The sequence below is a fragment of the Pogoniulus pusillus genome, chromosome 20 (assembly GCF_015220805.1).
Source record: "Pogoniulus pusillus isolate bPogPus1 chromosome 20, bPogPus1.pri, whole genome shotgun sequence".
Classification (NCBI taxonomy): domain Eukaryota; kingdom Metazoa; phylum Chordata; class Aves; order Piciformes; family Lybiidae; genus Pogoniulus; species Pogoniulus pusillus.
The window spans coordinates 7,191,046-7,218,540 of NC_087283.1; the positions used below are offsets into that span (position 1 = coordinate 7,191,046).

The 27,495-nt window shown below is 38.4% G+C and overlaps 1 protein-coding gene across 7 annotated transcripts in view; it reads left to right on the forward strand.

Annotated features, from left to right (window-relative positions):
- Window positions 1-27,495, forward strand: part of CDH13 (cadherin 13) — a 497,598-nt gene that overhangs the window by 407,282 nt on the left and 62,821 nt on the right. For all 7 annotated transcript variants that reach the window (XM_064160012.1, XM_064160008.1, XM_064160007.1 and 4 more), the window contains one exon: window positions 26,469-26,651. In XM_064160012.1, the coding sequence (XP_064016082.1) occupies window positions 26,469-26,651 (183 nt within the window). The remainder of the gene's footprint in view (window positions 1-26,468; window positions 26,652-27,495) is intronic.

Sequence of the window (27,495 nt, forward strand, 5' to 3'; positions counted from 1 at the left end):
AGAAACATGATTGTAGCTTTGAGAGTTCCCATCTTCATTCTTGGTGTTGGCTGCATAGTATTGAGGAGCAGATACTGAGCCACAACTGCATTTTTTTATTCCTTCTGGCTCACTTTTCCCATGATTTTTAAAAAAACATCTGAGATATAATATTGTTATTTTCCATGCTACACATAACCTGCAGACACAGGCCAGATCTGCCCATTCCATCTGCATATTTGAAAACAAAATCAAATCCTACCTTGTCACCTTCTGTGATCTGTAAGTTAACCCTGGTCCTTCTTAAGCTTGTCTTACAGGGAAAATGTTGCCCTTTGGGACTTCCAGTAAATCTTTATTCTGTGGGTCTTGCTGAGCCTGGGCCTTACTTACACTTGGACATTAATAATTCTGTTAATGGTAGATGATTCCCCTGCAACTCCTCTGGAACCTTATATGTGATTCATAGAAATCACTAGTGAGGACCATAACTGTGTGGAAAGCTGAGCAAAAAAGTGCTGTCCTTTGACTAGCACACCATTCAGGAGTGTGGCCAAGTACCTATCTTCTTTCACTTTCCTGTTTAGAGAGATGTCAGTGTGCAAACCAAACTGAGCAGAGGCAAAAGACCAAAAGGAGATGGCAGCATGGCTCAGCAAGGCAGTGAGAACAAGCTGAATTGGCTTTTTCTCATTTCACATGCCGTTTTCTCATGCTGGATGGTGCTGGAAGGCCAGATGACTGATTAGATACTTGAGCAGCACTAAGCAGATTTGAACAGATGAGAAGAAGCCATTGCCAAGTTGATATTTAAAAACCATAACTGTACTGTGGCCTAAATATTATGTGAACAAGTCAAAAATTCTAGCAGCCTTCTCCCATTGGAGCAAACTATTTCAGTACTGCATTGTCATGAGAAATAGTTTTGTGGAATGGATAAAACCATTTTAGCAAATCACAATGGCAAAATACATATTGGAATCTCCATTTGGCTCACAGATTTGGGCTCTGAGACAAATTTGCATGCAGAGAATACAGAATTCATACAGAAACTCAACAGAACAGGACAAATCCTCTACAGCTGTTAGCAAACTTTGACAATAAAGAACAGCTTTGTGATGGCTGAGGATGATCCTTGTTTTCTAGAGCTGTAAATACAGCTAGTAAGTCTCCTGAAGCATATCTTACCCTTCAGAAACCCCCTACACTAGATATGTATGCTGACCTTTTCACTCAACTTTACTTCCACTTCATGCTCTTTCAGCAGTTGCCCAACATACTTGATGTATACAAAGCTTCAGGTGCCCAGAAACCTCCTTGAAAACAAACAGTAGATGTTACTTGGTATATTTTTCACATGTGAAAGAATTTGGAGATAATTTCTCTGGGCATATAAAATAAGAAAAATGGGATTAAGGCAGGATTGCTATCCCTATGTCATCCTTATAAAGCAAGTATCTCATCTGTTCTCAAAATATCCAGAGGCTGAAAAATAAAAAAGTTCCTCCACAGATCTTAACAATAAAAATTTCTTCATAGCCTGATCTGGATTTCCTTTGCTAGAACTTAAAATCATTACATAAGCAGTATAGGAATCTAAGTATCTATATAACATAGCAATGTAGACCTGAGTTTGTTTGCTTTTTTTTTTTTTTTTGTCCCTATAAGATTATTTTAAACATCAAATGCAAAAAGAAGATCTCACTTGACTTACAAAATAGTTGCAAAAATATTAATTCCCACTGAATTTTAAAATGCTGGTTTTAGGAGCATGGATTGCTGTGACTTTCAGTGCAGTTAGGATCCCAAACATCTATCTATTAAACCTAACCACTTTCAGATGACTTGATAAAATGAATGTGATCAACAAGAACATTTGTTAATGTATCTGATTTGTGTTGTAGTGGTACCATACAAAGGACATCTGGAATAATTATTTAGACAATCTGGCTATCTGGATAATGAAATTATCTTTTTGGGGGGTGGGTTGTTTGTTTTCTTCTTCAATATTGTGTGTCAGTTCATATCAGAATTAGCTGCTTTGAGGTGTCTCATGTGATAACAAATGCTCAGCACTACTCAGGGTTGAATTACCATTGACATTAAAAACAAATACTCCACTGCAACATTGCAGGTAACAATTCAATAACTCTTGAGAGAGAAAGAAAAACAAATGCACTTGTTCTGTGCATTGCCTGGAAGAGAGGACTGCAGCCAAACAACAGGGTTTGGAAGACCAGAATTTCTGTATTCATACAGATTCACACTGTGTGCATAATAATTTGTATTCATGTGGCTTTTAGCAAGCTATCTGCATAACCAGTGTAAGCACTTTGTTCAAGAACTTTTGCAAAATATGTTTAACACTGAGTCCATCCACTTATCACATAATTAGAGCTGGATGCACTGCATAGCAGTAGGCAGCAGACTTCTACATTTATCTTTGCTTCTGAGGGGTGAGTTCATTGCTTTGTTTCTCTCCACCAAGGTCATGAAATACATGAAGTTGTCTATTTAATCTCCAGATAAACACATTACAGTGGTACATAAAACAACAGAGTGCCTACTTTGTAATCTGAAAGCAGCTGAGAAACACTTGTATAAGTACAGGAAAGGTTCTATGAATAGAAATGATCATTCAAACAGTGTGAAATTGGGGAGAAACACAAAGGCACTTCATTGCTTCGCCAGATTTTTTCCCAGCATTCTTGCTCTCCAAGTCAGCTCACATAGTAAACTTGTTTTTTCAGCCAGTCCTTTTCTCTTTTCTCATTCTCTGTGTTCCTTTCCTGCTCTTTGCTTAGTTTCCTAGACTTGTTAAGATCAGCTGATCTGAGCAGCCCAGATACAAACTTCTGTGTGAAGTCCTTGCCTTTTGTAACCCTTTGGTTATGCTTGGAAGGTCATCAGCAACTCAGTGGTAATAACAGCAATTCTCACTACAGCTGGTAAATTCTCACCACAAAACCATTCCAGTGCTGACTATCCTCTGAAGACTTCTTCCATCTGCTTCTGTTAACAGCAAATATCCAAACACTGTGAGCAACTAAAAAGCCATAAACCCACAATTTATTGCTCTCTTCTACAAGAAGTGAAGGTTAATCTGCTTCCTCAATGTGGTCTATGAAGTGTGAACTTTACCACAGATATTAAGGTCTGAATTACAAAGCAAACAGTAGTAGAGTTTTGACTACATCTAGCAGAAATATGTCTGAGTAAATAGGTAGATAGCAGAAAATAAGGAGGAAGCAAAGGTTCAGACAAGGCTCTTGAGAAAAGCACAAGCTAAACAAAGATAATGTAATGCCTCCAGACCTATCCCTGGGCCACTTATTTGGAGAAGCTGCCCAAACACAGTTATTAGCAGTCATTGGTGGGAAGGGCTATGTGATTTTCTCTCCAGCTGGAACTTTTGCAGTTGCTTTGAAATCAGCTCATAAATATTTTCTAGAGGTCTAAATTTTAAAATTTGAATCTTCCTTCTGATATTTTTTTTTTCTCTGAATAAAAGTGTTATGGAGCAGTCCACAGAAATTTCCTTTAATTTCACTCCAAGAGTAGTTTGTATCAGGCTGTATGTCATTAGCTGCCCAAGGACTCCCACCTTCAGCACTGAGTGCAGGCACATGACTCAGACTTCACACAATCATTTTCAGATTAAAACATTAAATAATGCATCAATCTTTTTTTCTCAAGTTAACTTTTGAGTTCTGTATTTGGGAACCCTCATTTGACTATGTAGTATCCAGTTGGCTAAAAATTCCTTAAATTCTGTGTGGAAACACTCTCATTTGCACATATGATGCTTATTTTAGAGTGGCTCCTAAATCACCATTCTCTCAGTCATGTAAATTGGTGGACAAGTAGTGAGGAATACATGACCAGATATTACAGTTGTGGTGCTGGCAACAAACATTTCCTGTGGCTTAAAGGGGCTTTAATTTTATGTTTGTAAAAGGGTTACAGTTCCTGCCATGTGGAATCTTAACAGAAATGCCAGACAAGGAGATTTAGACTTGTTGGTATAGCACGGCTGATTTGAAGAGTAATAAATAGAAGAACTGTTAGATGTGTAGCAAAATACCACTCTAATCCCATGAGTTAAGAAACCCATGCTGTTAACATGCCTCTAGCATCTGTAGGAGTTCTATTTTGAAAGTAGGATTAAACAAGATAACACACTATAGATCTTAACATATTCAATTTGCACCAGACAAAACCCTACTTAATAGCAATTACACAATATGTGTGAGCTAGTATCATAGCTGCAGTTGATATGAGCAGAAGGGGTTTATAAGACTGAAGTACATTCATAGGAAAATAATAGTTATATGGCTGCTTAGGTCACTCCACTAGAGCAGAATGAGTTTTGTGCTCACTTTATCAATTTCTTCACTGACGAATGAGATTTTAAGATTTTTGTCAGCAGCACTAAAACTGATTTGGCTACTACAGAATTTGCTAACCATCTGTGCATCCGAATCAAAATGTCAGGATTATTTAGACAAAATATTTTTTTCCTTCTGCTCTGAAACATTAAAATAGTGAACCAATAAAAACCAACACGCTAAAGGGTGCTATGCATTTATTCAAGCAAAATTGTTAGTAAGTGCCTGTGAAAAAAGCTCATTTGGAAAGCAATAAAATTCTATATTGGGCTGATCATCTCTTGAACTTTTTAAAATCAAAACATTGTTGCTACATTTAAGAAAAAGATACAAATTAGGGGATTCATAGAGAACTCCTTGCAGTTATAGTCACTGTTGAGAAAAATACTTCAGGAGTGTAATTTGTTCATATCCTTGTGCTTCTACTTTGGCTTATTTCCAGGACTTGTTTACCTTAGAGTCCCAGATGCTTATTTGCTTAAAGGGTAGCCCTTTCTCTATCTGGCTGCCTAACAGTCACTTAATATTTATTGGTTTTTACAAATGTTTTTCCCTGTGTTCCCAGTCCATATGTCACAATAAAAAAGTACAATCTCAACACTACAGAGCATTGATGTTATCCTCACTTTCCCATTCTAGACTGTGTCTTAATAAATCCCAACTGGTTATCTGAGCCTGCATTTTTCTCCAACACTGTTGGTCTTTAGACAATCTTCCTGAGCTTGCATTACAACTCCTGCTCTCCTCTACCACAACTCCAGCTTTTATAGAGATGTTTTTGTTTATTTCTCTGTATATTGTGGCAGATTTCTTCCAGCTACTTACTTGTCTGTTCTTGATATTATATTGGCTCAGTGCTGAAATTTAAAAAATTTACTTCATCATTCTCATTTTCAAAAACAAAACAACTTTTCTTCAACAATAAACCAAACAGAAAACTCTAATTTTTTTTTTATCCCTTTCAAGCCTCCTACTTAGTCAGTAGCCTGTGAGAATCCTTCTCTGAATTTTAGCAAAGAATTTTTCCTTCCTTTCCAAATTCCTTGAGTCTGTCATTTGATTCTCAGAGCCTGAACATCTAGGCTACCATCCTTCAAGATCCTCTTTACTTCTGCCTCCAGTTCCTGCCTCAGATCTACCAAGACTACTTTCAGTGATGCATCCATTGACTCCTTTTTGCAGTAAAATGCCTCCTTTCTCTCAGTTTTTATTTTTGTCACTTTCCCCCTGCCTTTTTATATGGAAAACTCTTCTATTTCTTACCTTTTTCATCTCACTATTCTCTTCCTGTTGCCATGATTTTCCTCCTTTAGTGTTATTTTTGGAAGATCTTCCTTTTTTCCATTCCTTCATACTTGTCCCTAAGTGAACTCTTCCTCATCCCCTCACTGCCTGCTTCCCTTGGGAATCACCTTTTCTGTTTTCATGACTTAAACTGATTATTTGCTTATGACTTGCAAAAATCCATGTGCACTCTTTGCCTGCCTTCTATAAATCGAGTGCCATCACTGTCTACTTCCACACATCATCTCTTTTTTATGCTTTATTTCCTCCTCTTCAGCTCATTTGTTTTGACTGCCTTCAGTCACTGAGGCCAGCAGTGCCTATATGTTATGTAGCACTGTCAGATGTTCTTAGATCAACAATTTTTCTTCATTTAGAAGACTGATGGTAAGGAGAGTGCTGCTGTCCTCAACAAGTTTAAAGGGTTGAAAGCAATATTTTAGTTCAAAAAAAGTTTGAAACATATAAGTAATGTGAGAAACTTTCAAAAGAAACTTAAAAAAAAATCATCCTGCTAAATAAACTTAAATCTAAACCAACTTTTACTGAAATAATACCAAGGAAAAAGATTTATAGTACTGATATTCTTAGCTGCCTGTATCCAAGCTATGGCTTCCATCCAGAGTGCTCCTTGGAGACATGAATGTAGGGTTAGACTATGGTGTAAAGCTAGATTTTATACATATGCATATCTACATATATATATAAACACAGGCCTACAGCTATTTGCCCACCTAAAATGATGTTTTGTTGTCTTAAAACTATGCTTTCTAATACAACTAACAACAAAATGAAATTTGGGTTGGTTTTACTTGTATGATTGAAAACCAGCAAAATTACCATTTGAAAGCAGAGAACGCTGTACTTGATTAATTGATTCGGTGTTGAATTAAGCTCAGGAAAAAGTGTGTGTTTGAAGACAAATGAAAGGCATGCTTCCTAAGTTAGCAGCTCTGACCTTTTCAAGTTTTCCATCTTAAATAATAATTGAAGCCACGAGTAAATAAATCTGGCTTCGCCTGCAGATGTTGAACTCTTTTATGTCCTTTCAGTCTAACATAGCCAATGCCTGATATCAATGGCAGAAACAGTTTTATCATACCCCATGCTGGGGCTGACTGGCAGTCTCTAGGAACTGTTTTCTTTCCTCAAGCCATATGATTAAAATGCAGTTCCAATCAATAAATCTCTACCGTTTCGGTCAATGGTAAGTGTTCGCCTGGGGGTCTTCTGTCTCCCAGAGGTATTTCTTTCCTTCAGTTCTTCCGTATTCACGAGAGAACTAAATTACAATAAGTCTTGTTTACCTAGACTGCCTGTTGAGATTGTTTTTGGACTGCCTGCTGGAACTGGAGTGAGCAATACAGAGCACGCTCACACACTGGTAGATACAGATATAGATGTTAGCTGTAAGGTACATCTTTTAGCAATATTGGGTTCCAGCATAGCCTCTGTGAGATCTTTACTTTAGGAAGATTAAATATTTAAGCAAGAACTCTTGACTCATTTGACATGTTAGTGGGAAACAGTGTAGGATTACAAAAAGAGGTCTTAGATTTTGACATCTGACTTCGACTGAACTTCAGGGATGTCAGAGTTGCCTATTTTCCCTTTTCTTGAATAAAGATTATCTCAGTTGATCAATGAGACACTGTGTGAGCAACTAATCAGATTTAGATTCTTTTTTCTCTAGTAGCAATTGCTTTAATGCAATCGATTATTGTATTCTTTAATTTATTATTTCCCCTGCTGATCAGCTTGGAAAGTCAAAATATAAGCTTTTAAAATGTGACATCCCCTGAAGCTTCTTGTTTATTCCTTAAGTTTGTATTTCATCTTTGTAAATAATACTAAAATAGAAACAATGAACAATTGCATTCAGCTCATAATTTTTTTTCATTTGTCATTTTGTGTTATGGGAGATGCAAGAGAGATACTCCTGCCTGAATTCAGCAGAAGGTGGTACGTGTTTCCATGCACATACAGGAAAAGCACTTACATCGTTTCTTTAAAGGACTATTTTCAGAGGGAAATACTAGAATGTAGCTGCTTATAAATGCAAACATTAAGTACTAGTCAGCAGAAATAAATGCATTCAGCTACACATTGCACATCTGAATTATTTATTCAGAAACAATCATAAGCATGGTTTGCCAACAGTTACACAGAGGGTTGTGTTACATAGTAAAGCTATTGTAATGTCTGTCCTGGATTTATTTGTAAGTGTTCAGGAAGGACTGTACTTACTTTTAAATGCCCAGAGCCCAGACTATAGGTTGACTTTTGCATATTCCATAAATTTATTTTTCTCAAATTCATAAAGTATGGGCAGCATTACAAATGTTAATGCTACCATTATAGGATCATAATTTAAAAATACCAGTGTTCTCAAAGGGCTCCAGCAGTGTGTCATTTCCCTGCTTTATTAAAATGAATGAACAGATGTACAATTTATTTCTGCTGAACTATCATCTAAATTCATAAGCTATTTCTCATGTGTCTGAAATTCGTGTTGGTTTCCCATTTTCTTTGCCTTAGAAAAAAAAAATTACACTCTCACATTTATCACTCTGGGGATATAAACGAGAAGTATACTCTCCACTTCATTCAATTTAGAGTAATATCCTCAATACAATTTAAATCCCATCTTTTCAAGGCTATTCAGCAAAACCTAGGCACTGGAACACCCAGGATCCAATTGGAAAACTCCCTTGCCATCTACATTGAAGACTGGCAGGTAGACTCGGAGGACACTATCTGTTCTATCTGACAGAATGAGGTGGCACAAAGCTGCATTTAATCTTTTTGGTTGGCATTTATGGTGCTAGCAGGGGCTATGCAATTTCTTAGCAACAAGTTGGAAAAAAACAAGGAAGAGACAATAGTGAGTGGTAAGGGGGAGAGGTGAGAAGGTCGGGGGTAACTGTAGTGAATTTGCAGCTAAGGAACATGTCAGCTGGCCCCAAGCACTCATGAAGATGGGTTTTATTTATCTTGTGGCAGCTTAGGAGCATGTCAGGCACTCCCTAGAAGTGATAAACAAATGGAACAAGAGATTAGATGGAATAAAATTATGGAGGCTTCAAAGAGCATGAAACAGACATGTTGCCATGGAAAAAAATGAGTATAAGATTCCCAGACAGTGTGCTCTCAGCCTATCTCTGTTCTTATTTGTTGGCAAGGTTTCTGGACAATGTGAGGATGATATTTTGCACTAATTCTGTGTGAGGAATGAGTGGATAATACACCCTGGAGTTTCTAGCAGCATTTCTTCTATAAATCCTCTTTCCAAGGGTTTTTGTTGTAAGCAAGCAGTGAAAACATTCGATGGTTTGAAGCTGACAGCAGAATTCTCTGGCTCATATTGTGCATTTTTAGGGTTTTTTTTTGGTGGGTGGGTAGATTGTTTTATTTTTTGTCTCTGATAAAAATCACTTTGGCAAAGAGAGTAGTGGAGAGTGTGAATCAATCAACTTTCTTCATTTCATAGCTGCTCTGGAATTTAAATGCAGGTCTTTAAATACCTCTTTGCCAGACAATTCAGGAAAATGATGAAGTAATGGTTGAGATTTGTAAAAAAGTGTGATTTTCTTCAGAAACCTTCTCTGCAGTTGTAGGAGCAGTCTGCCCCTGTGGGACTGCTGTGAAAGTGTTGTTAATTCAGTAGTAAGAATGGAAATGTTGTAGTTAGAGCAGGCTTTTTTTTTATAGTGGTCACATTTCAGACAGTCTCAAAACAATTAACTTTGAGTATCTGGTCCTACCGTTCTTGTTCCCTTTTAATCCTTCCCCAAGCTGAGATCATAATTATTTTTCCCTCTACTTTCCTTACTTTTTCTTGACAAAAAAAGAAAATGACCAGCTAGGAAAGCAATTGCCAGAGGCATAATTTCCATCTTTTATCTGCAGTAGGAAGGGCAAATGTGATTTTGCAGTTACACCCTGTGTCCCTAGCTGTCAGCACCAAATTCAGTGTAATGAGGAGTCTTGCATGATGAGGAATTTGAGGCTGAGGCCAGAATCTCTTAGGGATCACCTTCCTATCATTTGGGTTTGGATACCTTAATTTTTTTTTATTTTATTTTATTTTATGCTTCATGGAAGTTAATGAGAATCATGGACCTTAAAAATGTTAGAAAATTACGCAAGCCTTTAGTTCCCCTTTCTGTTCAGTGCAGATTCTTGGATTTGGGATTACAAAATCTGCAGTTATCCTCACATTTCCCCCAACTATTTGCATAATTTCCACTATTTGCTTATTTTTACTTTGAAGATACAGGCTGTGTGATCTCCCAGCAACTTGCAACAGTATTTCAGCTCCCCTGCAAATCTGTTGTAACGTCTGGTGAGAATTTTCCTTGCCTCCACTGATGCCCATCATTTCTTGGCCTTGTCCGCTATGAAGATGTTGCATAGAAAATCCACTTATCTACAGCAGCCCTGAGCGTGTTTGCTGTGAAGATTTTTTCAAGACCTTGAGCATTAAATATCTGCCTCCCCAATTGCTCTTTGCTTTCCATGATGTGGGCAGGAATCAGTTGCTATAATGCAGTAAGGGGTCCTCAGAGCTAAGCAGATGGAAGCATTCCTGTCTTTGTCTTGCACAGGGTTCTACTGACTCATCTCAACACAGTTTTGCTGGCTTTGCAACATTAAATTGCCTCAATTGTCTACAATTCTTTTCCAGTAGCAGAACAAGTGACAAAGCTAACGTCTGCTATATGTGGTTTCTTCTTTCATGCTCATCACACGAGGAGAAGAGTGTGTATGCTTTGAGCATTTCAGTGTGATTGGGCTTTGGTACTATTCGGGTTTTTTTGTTCAGTTTGAGGTTTTTTGTTTGTTTGTTTTGTTGTGTTGCTGTTTGGTTGGTTTTGCTTTTGCTGTTTGGTTGGTTTTGGTTTGCTTTTTTTTTTCTACACATGTAGCTTTCTGTTTAATATCAAGAACTTGATTATATTATTTGGATGTTTCTAATTGTTTTGGCTTTTGTTCTAGAACAGGCTGAGGATATTTTATGCACAACTGAGAGTCTATAAACACTGGATAGTGAGGTTTATGTCCCATTTGGGCAGACTGTGATCTTCACCACATCTTTCTGCTAATACACCTAACTTTTGACTTCAAATTATGCTGCAAGTCCAATTTTGAGTTTCTCTTAAGGTGAGGGAGTCTGACAGCTGTGTCAGACTTTGTGCCATAGGCAAACACATACGGGGGTTTAGGAGGAGATTCATCAATTCCAGAGTTAGTTCAGAGCAGGTTTCATTAAGAGAATGTTTTATAACCACATAGCATTTTTCATTCCAAAGAACCCCAAAGGAACATACAAAAAATGGATCCTATCCGTGGGCAAGCAGAAGATTAAATTGCAGCTTTCTGCTGCTTGCAAGGAAAATGGAGGTGTAAGGCTTCTTTTCCTTTATTAAAGAATCCTACTCAGGAAAGTTTCTTTAATTTTCAAAGAAGCATTGCAAATAATGGCTAACCACAGTAGTGTATTGTTACACTCAAAATCTTGTTGATGGGCAAAGGGGAAGCCCATTTTATAAATAAAGCTAAGAATTTGTTGACAGTAAATTTGAAAATAAACCAAATCCATCCTAGTTCAATAATCATTATTAATCCAGATTGAATTACTACAGGAAAAAAATCTGTTCAGCAAGGTTTTTGGTTATGACAACATTAAAGCTGCAAAATAGTTGTAATTACTCTTCCTAGTTCCTACCCCTTTTCCTTCTGTTCTTCTCACCATTTCTGGTTCTCTGGGTCATAAAGTCAGTGGTTTTACTCCAGAGTTTGTTGTAAGGATGCAAGTTATCAGCACCTGGTGTCCTTTGACAGGACAAGCATAATGTTCACATTGACCATTTCTTCTTCCCCCTTTTTGGGATAATTTTTGTGTATTTGCTAGCATGCTTTTCTTACTGCTTTTTCTTCATTTGTTTGAAGCTCCTTGCTACATCCATGCCATTGGAATGGGCTGCCCAGGGTGGTGGTGGAGTTGCCATCCCTGGAGGTGTTCAGAAAAAGACTGGATGAGGCACTTAGTGCCATGGTCTAGTTGATTGGCTAGGGCTGGGTGCTAGGTTGGACTGGATGAGCTTGGAGGTCTCTTCCAATCTGGTTGATTCTATGATTCTATGACTTTTCTGAGCTACTATTAATGTGTAACCAGAAAAAACACAGGGGACCTATGAAAGTTCTATGTGAGTGTGTCAGTGAGAAAAGGTTATTATACAAATTAACATAAGCAGCTCTGCTTCCTCTAGTTTTCCTTTCCATTTCCAAGCTCAGCACTCCTGACTTTATGAGTGAAAATATCACAAGTAACTGAAGTTGCAAACCCCAGCAGAATACTAAATTGGAAATTAAGCAAAAATGCTCATCACTTAGAGCAGAGGAATCCTGGGCAATTTTTCTAATGCAGTGTTGCAGCAATTGGAATAATTTTTTCCCCAACTGCTTCACTAACTGGATTGATTGAATTAAATGTGTTCTGTGGTGCCAGCTAACCCCTGACCCCAGTTACTGAGGATAATCAGGAGGGTAATCAGCCTGCCGAGATCTGAGCTCCAAAGGAACAAGAATATTGTAACATTCAGGAAGCCTACACTGGCATTAATCAGTTGTCATCAGGGTTTGATCACAAATCCTAAAGTCCACCAAAATGATACAACATGGCTTAATTCGCTAAAAATAAGATATCTACATATTCATCACCATGCTGAATATCTGGAAGTGACTTTTTTTGGTAAGTGAAGTCAGGTGTCAATGCTTTGGCATGTCCCAGAGTCTAATAGTAACTATAATGATCAGCATCAGCACAAAATTGAACATTAGCAACGTTAAAAAATATATGGTTCTAACCTCGGATAGATGTTTTCCCTCCTGTTGGAGTTTACAGCTCCATTGAAGTTGTTCTTCATGTTTCTGCTCTAATTATGAGCTTACTCAGAAGGAAGACATACTATATGTTCCAAGCTACCTGCCAGCACAGCATTTTTTCTGCCTTCCAAGGGAAGAAAGAGTGGCTGCTTACAGTACATCATACTGCTGTGTACAGAAATAAAGTGGTATTTATTGTCCCTTAAAATGATTTCCCCTAGAACTCGCAAGCTCAGTTGAAAAATCTGTATCTAGAAATGTGTGTTAGGATCCAATTAATTGCCAGTGTACTTGCTTGCCCTCCTTGGGAAGAGTTCTGTGTGGCAATTTTGGTGCAGATGTATTAGCATATTTTGGAGAGATTTGCTATAGAGGAAGGGGAAGCAGTCTTAAGAGAGAGGAATAGCACAGTTGCTTAATAAACAAACTTTCTTCATACATATCCTGATTTAATAAGCATTCAACCCTGTAGTAAAGTTTTTTTGGTATAAACCACTGAGAATACCGAATGCTTATCTATCTTGGTGTCACCTGCATTTCCTGGGAATTACCTTTATTTGCATTAGAAATTTGGTCTGCTTGGAATTGTAGGACTTAAGCTGGTGCTCAAGGATTTCCAAGCATACCTAAGCATTACCTGTGACCAGTATGAAGAAGATGTGTGAATTTTGCACATCCCAGCAACAGTCAGCTGCATAGTAATTGCTGCATAGGTGCTCTGGACTTTGTGCTTCTATCCAGGCTGGCTATGGAGCACATTTGTGCTAGGAATGATGAAACTCACTTCCATCAACTTAATACAGTGATGGTGTTCACAAGCACAAGAAACATGGAGTGCTACTGAGACAGGCCACATTTGCTGTTCCTTTTCAGGTAGTCTCTGCAGCCCACACAAAATAGGTCTGACAGGTTTGATTCACTGTATATAGATCTCCTGGTATGCATGAACATTTTTCTATCCAAGACACAAGTGAAGTGCCTTGGTCTGTCTTAACCTCTTTTCTTATTCTTGGTCCTCAGACACATAACCTGAACACTGTCACCAAATTTGTAGTCACTAACATTCTCCAAATAACTTAAAGGAAATTCTATATTGGGATATATAAAAATCCTTAGTTCATTTTTTATCTTCCTTGAATATCCAAATGGATACTTCCCTATTTACAGCAAAGCAAACACAAATGAGGCTGCAGCAGGTTTTGTGTCCAAGAAGGCTGTGTGTGCAGTGAACGTATGGTTAGGACAACCATAAAGTATAGGTGAGAAAATGAAAGGGCCCCAAATGTTTCCCATGTTACATTTTAGACAGGAAATAAGCACACAAGGGGCACTTCTGAAAGGAATGTTTCATTTTCCTTTATTACAAATATTATTCTTTCAAGAAAGATGAAATAAACATTGGCAAAAGGAGTTAGGCAATGGGAGATGGAGGCCGTGGGTATACTCAAAGCAGAAAGCAATAAATCTGTTTAGCATACCTTTTACTTGTTTCTTCACCTTTTCTACACCTGTGTAATGCCAAACCGGGCATCTGTTGCTCTGTGCTTCAGCCACTGTTCAGCACTGTGTGTTTCCATATACCCTTAAATCTCATGTGGTTTCAAAGCAGGCCACCTCAGCTGCAGGCGAGCTCCTCTCAAGCTGCTGTTTGAAACCCCCCACCAGAGTTCTATATGGGAGGCTCTGATCACTCCAGTTAGTCAACTAGATTGCATTTATTTCTATTATTCTTTCTGCTTCGTCTTGGGAAAAGAATTTTTCTGTGTTAGCAGGATGGGAGATCCCAGGACCTCATTGTTCCCTGCCAGGGTAATGTGTGCTTACCTGGATGTCCAAGATATGATAAAGATTTTGCTGCTGTGGAAGGAAAACAGAAAAAGAAAGAGATTATTAATCATGGAATTTCCCCTGTGCCTATGACTGCTGAACGATTCCTCTTCTGTCGTGGCTTTTTGATATATCAGTGATATTTATGCTCAATGAATGTTGTGCAAACAGGATGTAGGCTGGGTAATTTGGGGAAGAATCATATCTATATAGCAGAAGAAGCTATGTGCAGTAGACTTCATTCATCATTTTGTTGGCAGACTTGGAATACTCTCTGTGTTCAGATGGACTGAAATATGAAGCATTCAGCCCAAATTCTCCTTTCCTCATTCAGTTTTCCACAGAAAACAAAATACTGGGTAGAGATTTCATTTTTAAAATTCAGACAAATTCTGTATCACTGTAGAAAATGCTGCATGTAAACTTCCATCTGTACCTCCTGTCTCCTCACCAGAACAGTGTGAAATCTTGCAGAGAGTTCTTATGTGCTTCCAGAAAAGTTTTCAAACTGGGCTTACTTCAGACAGCTCTCAGCTGGAGGAGCTTGTAAATCTAGGGCATCTCATCCCCATCAGCTGGCACAACCCACAATGCCAGAAGTTTGGGGAATTGATTAAATTCCTTGCTAAAATATTCTAGATACAAGTTGCTCTGAATGGTAAGGATATAGTTCAGTCTTGCAATGCTAAGCTACCAAGATGGATGTTTGCATGATGTTCTGGAAAGTGTGCAAATGAAAAGCCCTCTTTTAATCTATGAATTCTTTAGTCAGTGCAATCTTATTGGAAAAGCTGTTGTGTTGTGAATCAGTTCCATCTACTATTTAAGAGTCAAATTGTATGTAATGTGCATTTTCAACCTGATCTTGAACTCGCTGAGTTCCAAAACATTGTGACAGTTGCTATGAGGATGGTTTCTACATATAAGACCTTCATAAGCTAATTTGTTATTTCCTTATTTATATACAGTTGGGAGGTAATCATCATCATAGTTTTAAACAGAGAACAAATAACCCTTTCAGCTAATTGCCAAAGAATAAATAACATACTTATTGCCTAGGTTTCTTAAATCTACATTTAGTGCCTGTTCAGAAAATAGTGCTCAGCTTCAAGTGGTCACCACTGATTCTGAGTCACTGGAGGCCATCAAAATTTTAAAACAGCCAACAGCATTACAAAATTCATTCAAATTATACTATGTGCATTCAAAACAAACAAAGAAAAATAGAATGCATCTTCTGTTTGGTGTTTGTACAAGGCAGGAGAAACACACAGAAAAGTCACAACCAAGACCAGGTTACACCATTTTTAGTTAATTATTTCTTATATAATAAGAGTCTTATATTAAAGGACTTTTTAATTGACATTTTTCCCAATCAAGACATGTATGAACCTCTTGCTTGGATTTCTTGCCATTTCATCATTTCATCAACTCTGTGCACAGTTGTAGCACTTGTCACTTCTAAGGGCATGTTTATTGTTCAAGCAACAACTTATTTGTTGCTAAGTTCTCAACAGAATAGGAAAGTGAACATAATTGTGTTAATAAAAATAAATCATGAAATTAGGACTTCATGGACATTCATTCATAACTGTAACAGAAATTACAAAGATGAACAAGATGCTTCTGCAGTTATTGCTAGGAAATGTTTGGGGTTTTGTTGTTGTTTGCAGTTTGTTGTTGTTTGTTGGTTTGGGTTTTTTTATTGTTTGTGGCTTTGGGGTTTTTAACTGCTCCACTAGCATTCTTTTGTATAGCACTAAAATACTGTTTTCATACATGTATGAAAATATATCTTGGAATTTACCTTCCTAAGGAGAAATCTCAAAGTTGCTTCTTTACCTTCTGAATGTAAGCACGACAATAATTTAGAAGTCATCAGTAGCTCTCATCTCCTGAGGCTTGTGACACTGCCCAGCTTCCTTCCCATCAGTACACTGCATTCATTCATACCCAACCAGAGACTAAAGCTATTGCAGTAGTTTCTCCTTTGTTCCTTTAAGTCTGCCAAGCTTTCTACAAATTAATGTGTCTCTTACACACATATTACAATTCATGTTATCAAAACAATCTTTCTTTTGTGATTAAATTCCCCTTTTATTTACCACTTCAGTGTTCAGACAGGAGTGAATTCATCTGACCTTCTGTTAGGACATCCAAATGATATGGGTAGCAACTTAAGCAATTAAAGAGAATCTCATTTTTTAATCCATTCCAGACCTTCCCCCCCCCCCCCAAAAAAAAAAAAAAAAAAAAAGACAGACTGGGAACCAGTGAAAGGAATTTGTTGCTTATGGTTCTGACCTGTGGCCCAAATGCATTCCACCTGTTACTGACACTGTCATGTGAAGCCATCTTAGTGGTACGGGAGAATCCACATAAATTCCTTGTTGTATGAGTAGGTGGCTTTCACACTTTTTTTTTTTCCTATTAATAGGTATAGTATCTATAAGCTCAGCCATATATGCTCAGATGTTAAATTTCAGCCTCAGGAAACTTGATTTGGATATGAAAAAAATCTATGCTAAAAATGTAAGAGGAACTGTGTGGATTGATGGGAAGAAAAGTCTGTAAAACCTTTCTGCTCCTAAAATGCAGTGGGTGAAAAAGAAAGAGAAATCCAACTAAGTCTATCCTATTTAAAGCTCATTCTATTTAAAGAAGACATCCAGCATCTTAGAAAGAAGATAGGCTTAACACTGCTCTTGATGAAAAGTGCACTGAGGAAGAAATAATATGTAGCTGGGTTGGCTGAATACAGCTCAAGTGGTCTCATAAATGTGAAAAGCAGATATCTCCCCAGTCCCTAGGCAACACTGATGCTGTTACAGGTGAATAGGTGTAGTCTGCTCTTTCAGGCTTGGTCAGACCATTTTCTCTGATGCTGCTGTTTTAAACATAAGGTTTGTTCTACCTGGGGGAAAGAATTGTGATAGATAAGAAATAATGTCATTATTTCTTTGATATTTTGTCAAAAATACCTTCAATGGAGTAAATATTAGAGTGACCTTTCACTGTCCTCTGTCCACCTGGAGAAAGTATCTGGTTTTCAACCATATTCTGACCTTCATTCAAGAAGTGTCCCATGTATTCGTGGGTGCTGAATTTATTGTAGAGATAATTGAATGCACCTTGCATTTATAGGTGGAAGAGTGGGAAAAACAAATGATTCCTTTAAAATTATTCATATATTCTAGAAACAAAGAGAGCATGTTTGGCTTCCTTCTGAATCTTCAGACAAATGTACTACTTTTGATATATACCCTGGAGGTAACAGGCTTCGAAGCAGGCTTTCAGCATATGGTTAATACATGTTAGAGTTATCTTTTTGCCTTCACTTGAGGCCATGAGCCAGGCTGGATTGAGTGTAGTGTAAACAAAAGTCTTTGAAACAACTCCCAAAAAATTACTGTTTTCAAGCATCCTTTGCCATCACTTATTTGCAGTCCCTGAATGGCTTTTTGGTCTTCTGTAAGCACATAAATGAGTCTAGGAGTGCAGCAACAACTCTGAATGCAGTTTCAGCACTGCTGTGGGAAGCAAGGAGAAAAGAAAGTTCTGTAAATTCACTCACGAATCGTACAAGGATCATACTCTCTAGATCCTTTCTAAGCTTTAGGATGTCTGCAAGAGGGAAGGAAAGATTGCCACTCTGGCAACTTTACAGGCAACTCAGCACCCAGCAGCTTACCCATGCATCCATTTATCCATTTTACCCTGTTATTTTTGCATTCTGTCCCTGCTCTAGTCAGTTATGAACCCTAATACCTAAAGAGCACTTGAAGTGTTCCCACTGAATGCCAGGAACAGTTTGGCTTCATCACACTGGAAATCTGCTCACAGAGGGACTTGTATTTGGACCATGCAGAAACATCCTGATTAATACTTTCTTGTTTCCTTCTTTGGTACATTACTGTTATTCCTTAGCAGCATTTTTTTCAAGCAGATTGCTCAATAAACCAAGATAACCAACCTGATCTCCTTTTATGATCAGGTTACCCGCCTGGTGAATGTGGGGAAGGCTGTGGATGTAGTCTACTTGGACTTCAGCAAAGCCTTTGACACTGTCTGCCACAAGAAGCTCCTAGCCAAGCTGGCAGCTCATGGTTTGGACAGATTCACTCTGTGCTGGATCAAGAACTGGCTGGATGGCAGAGCTCAGAGAGTGGTGGTGAATGGTGCCACATCCAGTTGGCAGCCAGTCACAAGTGGTGTTCCCCAAGGATCAGTGCTGGGCCCAGTCCTGTTCAATATCTTTATTGATGATCTGGACGAGGGCATTGAGTCCAGCATCAGTAAGTTTGCAGATGACACCAAGCTAGGAGCAGGTGTTGATCTGTTGGAAGGTAGGAGAGCCCTGCAGAGGGACCTGGACAGGCTGGATGGGTGGGCAGAGGCCAATGGGATGAGATTTAACAAGGCCAAGTGCAGGGTTCTGCACTTCGGCCACAATAACCCCAAGCAGCGCTATAGGCTGGGGACTGAGTGGCTGGAGAGCAGCCAGGAGGAAAGGGACCTGGGGGTACTGATAGATAGTAAGCTGAAGATGAGCCAGCAGTGTGCCCAGGTGGCCAAGAGAGCCAATGGCATCCTGGCCTGCATCAAGAACAGTGTGGCCAGTAGGAAAAGGGAGGTTATTCTTCCCCTGTACTCAGCACTGGTCAGGCCACACCTTGAGTACTGTGTCCAGTTCTGGGCCCCTCAATTCAAGAAAGATGTTGAGGTGCTGGAACATGTCCAGAGAAGGGCGACGAAGCTGGTGAGGGGCCTGGAACACAAATCCTATGAGGAGAGGTTGAGGGAGCTGGGCCTGTTTAGCCTGGAGAGGAGGAGGCTCAGGGGTGATCTTATTACTGTCTACAACTACCTGAAGGGACATTGTAGCCAGGTGGGGGTTGGCCTCTTCTCCCAGGTAACCAGCAATAGAACAAGGGGACACAGTCTCAAGTTGTGCCAGGGTAGGTATAGGCTGGATGTTAGGAAGAAGTTTTTCACAGAGAGAGTGATTTCCCATTGGAATGGGCTGCCCAGGGAGGTGGTGGAGGCACCGTCCCTGGGGGTCTTCAAGAAAAGACTGGATGAGGCACTCAGTGCCATGGTCTAGTTGACTGGCTAGGGCTGGGTGCTAGGTTGGACTCGATGATCTTGGAGGTCTCTTCCAACCTGGTTGATTCTATGATTCTATAAAGTCATGTTGAAACTTGAAATTCTTTTGGATCATTAATGATTAATATAATTGATATTAAGCATCTTGATGTTTTTCAATAAAAAGTCAAATATTTATAGAAATTCAGAAACTGTAACCATGTTACAGGCTCAAGTTTAATCTTTGACCTTCTATTTACCTAATTATTTTTTTTATTTGTTGCTGTTGTTGCAGACTGCAGCATAGAGTGGACAAAAGTATCCATTTGGTCTTTCATTATTGAGCAGTATTTTTATTGTGTAAAGTAACTGGTGTGTGCCCTGGAAGATCACAAGGCATTTATAATACACAGCCTGCAAAAATCTTTCAAAAGTAAAAAGTGAAAATGCATCCAAAATTGTTATGGTCAATTTCATATACCAGGAAAGACTTTTGCCAAGCTGCTGTTGAATTCTAGCTGGAGATTGAAGAACATTATGTATTTAGGAAAAATGTAGAATAAACTGAAAGAAGCACTTTAAGTTAAAAAAATTATATAGTGCCTGCAAGCAGCATTATGACAGTAAAACAATGACAAATGACAGTTTAGATGACTTCTAGCTTTAATTTGTGCTTTGCATCTAGTTTACACCTTCAAAACATTGTCATACTATGACAATGCATTGTTATATTTACATAGAGTTACATCTAAATGGCTTCTAGAGTGCTTTGTGTGTTGCTCTGTGTACAGTTTACATCAACTTAATCCATTACATCTATCACTGTAGCAAAATGCAGCAGCTATTAGTGACCATTTAGTAAAACCTATGCATGGTTTTAAGGAGGGAAATACTATCAAAATCTGTAGATGAGATTAGGAAGAATGTAAAACCAAGTTACAATCTGCCCTGCCCAGGAGATTGGCAATTAAACTGCTCACCTGAAGAGTTCAGTACAAACCATAGTTGGTTAGGTCCGTCCTTTGTCAGCCCACCAGGGGCCATCAATAGCAGGCCAGGACATTTGGTCATTGTGCTGAGATGAAAGGTGACTGAAGATTCATCAGTATCACTTTGTTCAATGCATATATATCAAGTATTTGAACCCAGTAATTCACCTTCCCAGTTTGTGAATTCTGATCAGCTCCCAGCACCAGCTCACATGGTTGTTGTTAGCTGGCAAGCTGGGCATTGGGTCTCAGTGAATTCCACAAGAAATATCCATGACTCTCATTCATGAGGTTCTCATTCCTGATTGATTGGGAATGCAAACTTTTGTGATCTCTCTGAAAATGTGTTTGTTCTTGGAGATATTCCAGATACAGAGTTATGGAAAATATATTGTTTCCTTAACAAAGGTTGGCTACTCAGGTGCACACATGCTGAGTGACAGTGTCAAAGTAAAAGACACTGACGAAGAGCAAGCAGATTGCACAAGCTTGCTTTCTTATTTTCAAGAACATAGATAGACAAAATGCATCTGCAAGAGCAGTGGACTTCGGAGGAGGACAAACACAATAATAAAATGTCCCTGGGGAATGTCTAATAGAGACATGAATTAATATATCCCATTATTTTTTATCTTTTATGATATATAGATGAGGAAGCAAACACACAATAATAGCACAGAATACCTTCAGCTGGAATATGCCCTGATAAATGCAAACTGACATGCAGTTTTAATTTGTTTGTTCTTGACTGGGAATCACAGCATGCAGAATCTTAATGAGCCATGGGGTAGTGATCACCAACTCCAGACACGTTTATCTTGCATTGCATTTGCTGCTTGTGGCAGCTCTTTAGTTTGGGGATATCGGTACCCCACTCAGAGACAGATTCTCAATAGCTTCCTAAAGGTATCAAGGTTATTACTGAGTGTTCATACTGTTGCTGGACAGCAGTCATTTGGATGATTCCTACGCAGTTAACTTTACTTGTTCCTCTGTGCTCTGAGAAGCCAGTACATAAATTCTCCCTTGCTGCAGAAGCTGACAAATAAGAACCAAATTTTCTTACTGGTTAGGTACCATTTTCCTTTTTTTGAGGATAAGATGGCATTAGTGTCTGGATTCTTGGGCACTAACACTTTATAAGGTGATCTTTTCATGTATCTGCCCTGTAGCAGCCATCTAACAATAGTTGGGTCCCTTGAGACCACGCAGAGCCATTTTGCTGTTCAGTGAGAGTTGTCACTGCAGTGTCCCACCAGTTCACCATAAAGCTCAGTGTGGAGGAGGATTTGGTGTAGTGTTCTGTTACACTTTGGCTCCTCCAGGAAACAGCTACTAAAATTAAGCTATGATTCAATTACTTTCCCCACTTCTCCAATTAGCTAGATTTCAATGCAAGTCTAAATATTCTCAGTAGATACCTGCCATCTTGAATTTCCTGTACTCAGTAGGATAAAATTCCTGCCAGTTTGGAATCATAATTTCTCATTTTATTTTCTCAAACTTTGCATACCATTTGGAATAAGCTTGCAAGATCCAGGGAGGGAAGGAGTTGACTACTGAACTGAGATTCTGCTCAGAATTATCCTCAGTACTGCCACACAGGCTGTCTTCTCACACTGTTGTTTTGATTGGTGCTCATCTCTTAGACATCTTTTTATTGACTCCTTTGTTGCAAGACAAATAAGCTGCTTGCTTTCAATCTGAGAAACCTCCATGCATAGTGGAACTATCTTTTTGATCTCCCACAAGAATGTCCAGTGGTTATAATCTACTGCCTATCAGTCCATTGTGACAGCAAGTGTTGCTCACTCATTACACTTTCAAGTCTGTTTGTACATCTTCACAAGCTACCCTGGAACTCCTAGAGGAATGCTTCATCTACATCCATCACTATATTTCCCTGATGTCTTTCAGTTCCCTGTTAAAAGTCTCACTTGTCTGCAAAAAACTGATGACTGGGCATAGACTGCTTACTATAGTCACTTATTGTTTCCTTCTAAGATGCTATCAGTCTCTTTGTGTACTTTTTCATAAGCTTTTGGATGCAGAAACAGGGGAATCAATTCTTTCCCCACCCTGTGTTTATAAAACTCTAAATATGACAGAATTACTAAAATATCTAGGCTGTATGCATGATAAACACCATAGATGAGAATATGCCGTGTCAATCCACAGAGCAAGTTAACTTTGCATATTTGAATGCTCAGTAGGGGTAGCTGAACACAGCCAAATGCAGCTCTGGCCCAGGGTATTTGCCTTCTAAGTTATTATTTTTCATATGAGTCCAGATGATTGCAGTTTAAATAAAGTACTGAACTCATCTATTTTATTCATAATTTATAGTGGTGCTTAGGGGATGTGCAGATATTTAAAAAAAGAGAAAAATCCATTAACTTGTGATCCAATTATATGTGTTAGCCACTATGGGGCTTTATTTTAGAGCATTGGATCAGATTCTCCCAGTTAAGCACTGTGTTTTGAGAATGTAAACCTTTCATTCTGAAATAGGATGGACCTGTAGTTATTTTTCCTCTGTTTCTAAATCTAATTCCTATTTTTGTCCTTTCATAGTTTTTTTTAATTCCCATATTTACTTTTGGTTTTGAAAGGGACCCAGTACAAATGTAAACTTTTTTCTAAATACTAGGAAGCCTATTCTTTACAAAAAAATGTCTGGGCAGGTAGAAAAGAATTCACTTTCTTGATAATATACACTAAATTTGTCCTTTGCAGTCACAAATCTGTGATATATTACAGGTTTTATGTTATAAATTCAGAGTAGATCCATGTGACGACAACTGTGATTTGATCATTCTGCTTTTTCATCCATCTTGAACAGATTTTAGTCTAATGTTTCAGACAGCTTCAAATACCCTCTGCATTTACTATTTGTCTTGGCATGGCCTTTACAAGTAGATGTCAGTTCCTTGATCTGCAGTTTTACAGTCCCAGCAAGTCTGTGTGCCTTTTCTGCACTACTAACTCACTGTAGTTGAAGCTACTGAGAATTCTTCCTAATAATACTTCCTAAACAAGAACTTACTAGGAATGCATAAGAAACCCAACCCCAGCTGCAATATCCTTGAATTAGATATCCTTAAACTGATATTCATTGGGGTTTTTTTAACTATCTGGCACATCATGGCATCCTTTTCCATCATAGTCTGGCACTGGTGGGGTAAGCATGTCTCTCATGGAGTCATGCCCTTCACTTGTAAGAGAGAAGCAGCAATATGTTTATTGATGGAAGACAGTGAGTTAACAAATTTCAGCAGTAAATGAGACAGTGATTAAGAAAATCTGATGGCACAGTGCATTTGAGTATTTACTGCATAGAGGACAGAGTCAAACAGCACTGCCAAGGAGACCCTCCTGCTGAGTCATGAGGTTTGGAAGGAAGCTCTTTGCGTTCTCCTCTCTCCTCAGAGGGGAGTTTGGGTGTGACTAGATCCAGACTTAGTTAACAGTTTATGTCTAAAGAACTCTGTGCACAATCCATCCTTTATGTCACCTAGCCAAGATTGCAAAGTTTCACACATATTCCTAATTCACCTTACTAACTATGTCACACAATAAGGATTCTCTCAGCCTTGAGAAATAACCTTGAGAGACATCCCTTCTCAAGGGAGAATCCTGGTGTGCAGCCTGCTGTCATGCAGGTGAACTCAGTGAGCCTTGTACTGTCATCCAGTATTTATAAGGTAAAATAGTTGTCTTCTAGCTATATTTACATACTGACTACAAATGTTCCTTCTAGATTTGGCTTGAGCTAGAAATGGACCAGCTGTGGTTTGGTGGGTTTATTGCTCAAATTAGCCCTTGACTATTGCTTTTTCATCAGCTTACCTTGAACCTACATGACCACTCACATCCATTACAACTGCCACTAGAGTAGGATTACAGGAAATAAAGGTCAGGCTGGGGAGTGAAGGGAGCCACTGTACAATACATTTATCTCACTGGCTTCATGGCTGTGAGGCTGAATAAAATAGCCAGATCTTTCGATACTTTGTCCTAATAGGTCTTACTCTTCCCAAGGTGATATAAGGAGTATTGAACAGTTAATTGAATCACACTAGTGGATTAAGGAAAAGATCTTTTCAGAAGGATCAATATGAATTAGGAGCAGATGCCCAGTCATATGTAAAGGCTAGATTCTTTAGGCTTAGGTTCTGGAAGTCTAATCACCTTCTTACAGCTAAATAGAAATTGTTCAGTACTGAATGCATTGGGAAAGTTTCTGGCCCTTATGGCTCTGATGTCTCATTTTCTACATGGTGAAGCTGAGACAATAAGAAATAATAGAAAAATATCAACCAATCTAACCACTTATTTTCAATTAGAATAAGAGGTGTCCAAGTGTGCTTTCCAGTGACAGCACTGTGCTGAGCAGGAACGAGTACAATCTCAGTAATCATTCCTCTATTATTTTCAAGATTCTTAATAGAGCTTTTCTTTTGATTTGTTTAAAAGCAAGTGAAAATATTCTTATGTTATTCATTTAGAGTTAATTAAACTGCAAATGAGCTTAATAATCTGTCTGAAACAAAGCTCAATCACAACCTGTTAGTTTTTAACTATCAAAATCAAAAGAACCTTTAAATATACCAAGGAAGACAGAAATAGCCAATCTTTAATGTCACCCTTTTATAAAATCAGGTTTGAGGCCGGAAAGCTTGAACTTAATGCATACACTCAGAAACTGGAAAAGGGGTTGGAAATATAATTAAAATCTGTTTGAACAAAATTAAAGATAACTGAGCTCAGGAAAAGACATAGCTGTCTCCACTGTGTCTTACTATGAGAAAATGCATTTTACCTACTATTTGTCCAGGTTGTGAAATACGTATATATATATATAAAGCCTTTTTCTGAGTTCAGTATTCTCACAAAATCTTCTGGAGAGCTATAACTTCATATAGTCTATAGGACAAAGATATTTAGTCTGCTTAGGTCATGAAGCCACCTGAGTGATTTACTGCCACTGACGATGTAGCTTTTAAGCAGTGCACGCACAGCAAGCCCATTTCTGTCATTAAAGTTTGTAATTTTGGACTTTTGAAGGCTTAATCCATAGAAATGCTAAGATTTTCTAATGATCTATAATAGCACTGCTGATGTTCAGCACTTCTCAGGATTAGGTATGTTATCATTCTGGTTTATCCACCTATAAAGCAGGTATTATCACTCTTATATACAGTGCTTTTAGTACATCAGCCTCAAGTACTTGAAAGGTGAGGAGTATTATTAAGTCTGACCCTTACAAGCTTTTCCAACGGCTTGCTTAATGTTATTCCTACATAAATAAGAATGATGTTGTACACTGTCTGGATAGTAAATTAGAATTTTCTCATAGAGCTTGGCTAACTTAATAGTACAGCAGTGCAACAAACTTCACAAGGTCATAAAAAATTCTTCTACTGAAAGAAGAAAGTAACAGTGACTTGTAGTTATGCAAAGTGATACAGGACCAATTCTTTTAGAATCTTTTAGAGTAAACTCTCCAAAAACAGGTATGGGAACATCTTGTGACAAATGCTTTATGTATTGATAAAAGTATAGTGAAAAATTAATATGGATTCTAAAAACAATACTCTGAAATACAAGACTGGATTGTGTGTAAATAATATCACATTCAAAGGCAAGAATGGGCTACATTAGCCACCTTCCTTTTCTGCACAGATAAGAGCATTGTTTCTTCTCTGACAACATATACACTTATGTATCACTGTGTCTATTGTCAGGATTCACTTTTCAGCAGTATGAGATGAACTGTCTTCTTGTGATCAGAATCTTCCAAAGCTTGATGCCTATCACATTACTGCTTATATGCCAAGTGGAGAGCAGCTGTAAGGTGTTACCTTATGTTTCATGAGTGAGAATTTAGAGTCTCTATCATTCAGTTTCAGTCAGTGATTACATCTTTCTCCTGTTGTGGTAAATAATGAATGCTTGCTTGGAAGTTTTACATGTGTGTGATCATTAATTGAAAATAGTAACTATTTCCTTTGTGTTTTTTTCCTAGTTTCAAGCCACAGTAAAGGAGGGAGTCACAGGTGTAATAGTAAACTTAACTGTTGGTGACCGAGATGACCCAGCAACTGGAGCGTGGAGAGCTGTCTACACCATTATTAATGGAAATCCAGGGCAGAGTTTTGAAATCCATACCAATCCTCAGACTAATGAGGGAATGCTCTCTGTTGTCAAAGTAAGAACAATTTGCTGTTGTACTGTATTATTACTGTAAGGCTCACCCACTGGATTTACTCCATAAGAGAAGACAGAGCAAACATAAATTATTCTAAAATATATAGTTTGCTTCCAGCTCTTGTCCACATGATATGTATAATGCTTACTTCTTCATGATAAACTTACTTCTCTCATAAGGACCTGTCTGTTGCTAACTATACTGCCCTTGTGCTTAAATAACAGCTAGTTTTGCAGTAAGCATCACAAATACAGAATCACAAAATGATAGGGGTTGGAAGGGGTCTCAAGGCATCATCTAGTCCAATGCCTCTGTGAAGAGCAGGTTCACCTAGAGCAGATTGCACAGGATAGTGTCCAGGGGAGAATCTCTCCAGAGATGGAGACTCCACAACCTTGCTGGACAGCACATTCCAGTGCTCCACCACCATCAAAGTAAAAGAAGGTTCTCAGTTTTAGATGGAACTTCCTGTGTTCAAGTTTGTGCCCATTGCCTCTTATCCTGACGTGATGCACCACTGAAACAAGACTGGCCCCATCCTCCTGACACCTGTTCTTTAAATATTTATAATCATTGATAAGATCATCTTCTCTTATTTAGGGTAAAAAGCCTCAAATCTCTCAGCCTTTATTCATATGAAAGATATTCTGGTCCCCTAATTAGTAGTGAGACTTTACAGCAAAGGTTTCTTCACGACTGAGGGTAGAATTATAATTCAAGGGTCACATTTTGTTCTCAGAGAACACAGCTGCAGATACCCAGGAAGTAAGTGACATGGTTTCAGACTTAACTGGAAGGCTGTCTTTGCTCCTGTGTTTATGAACTGTCATGGAAAAATTTATTG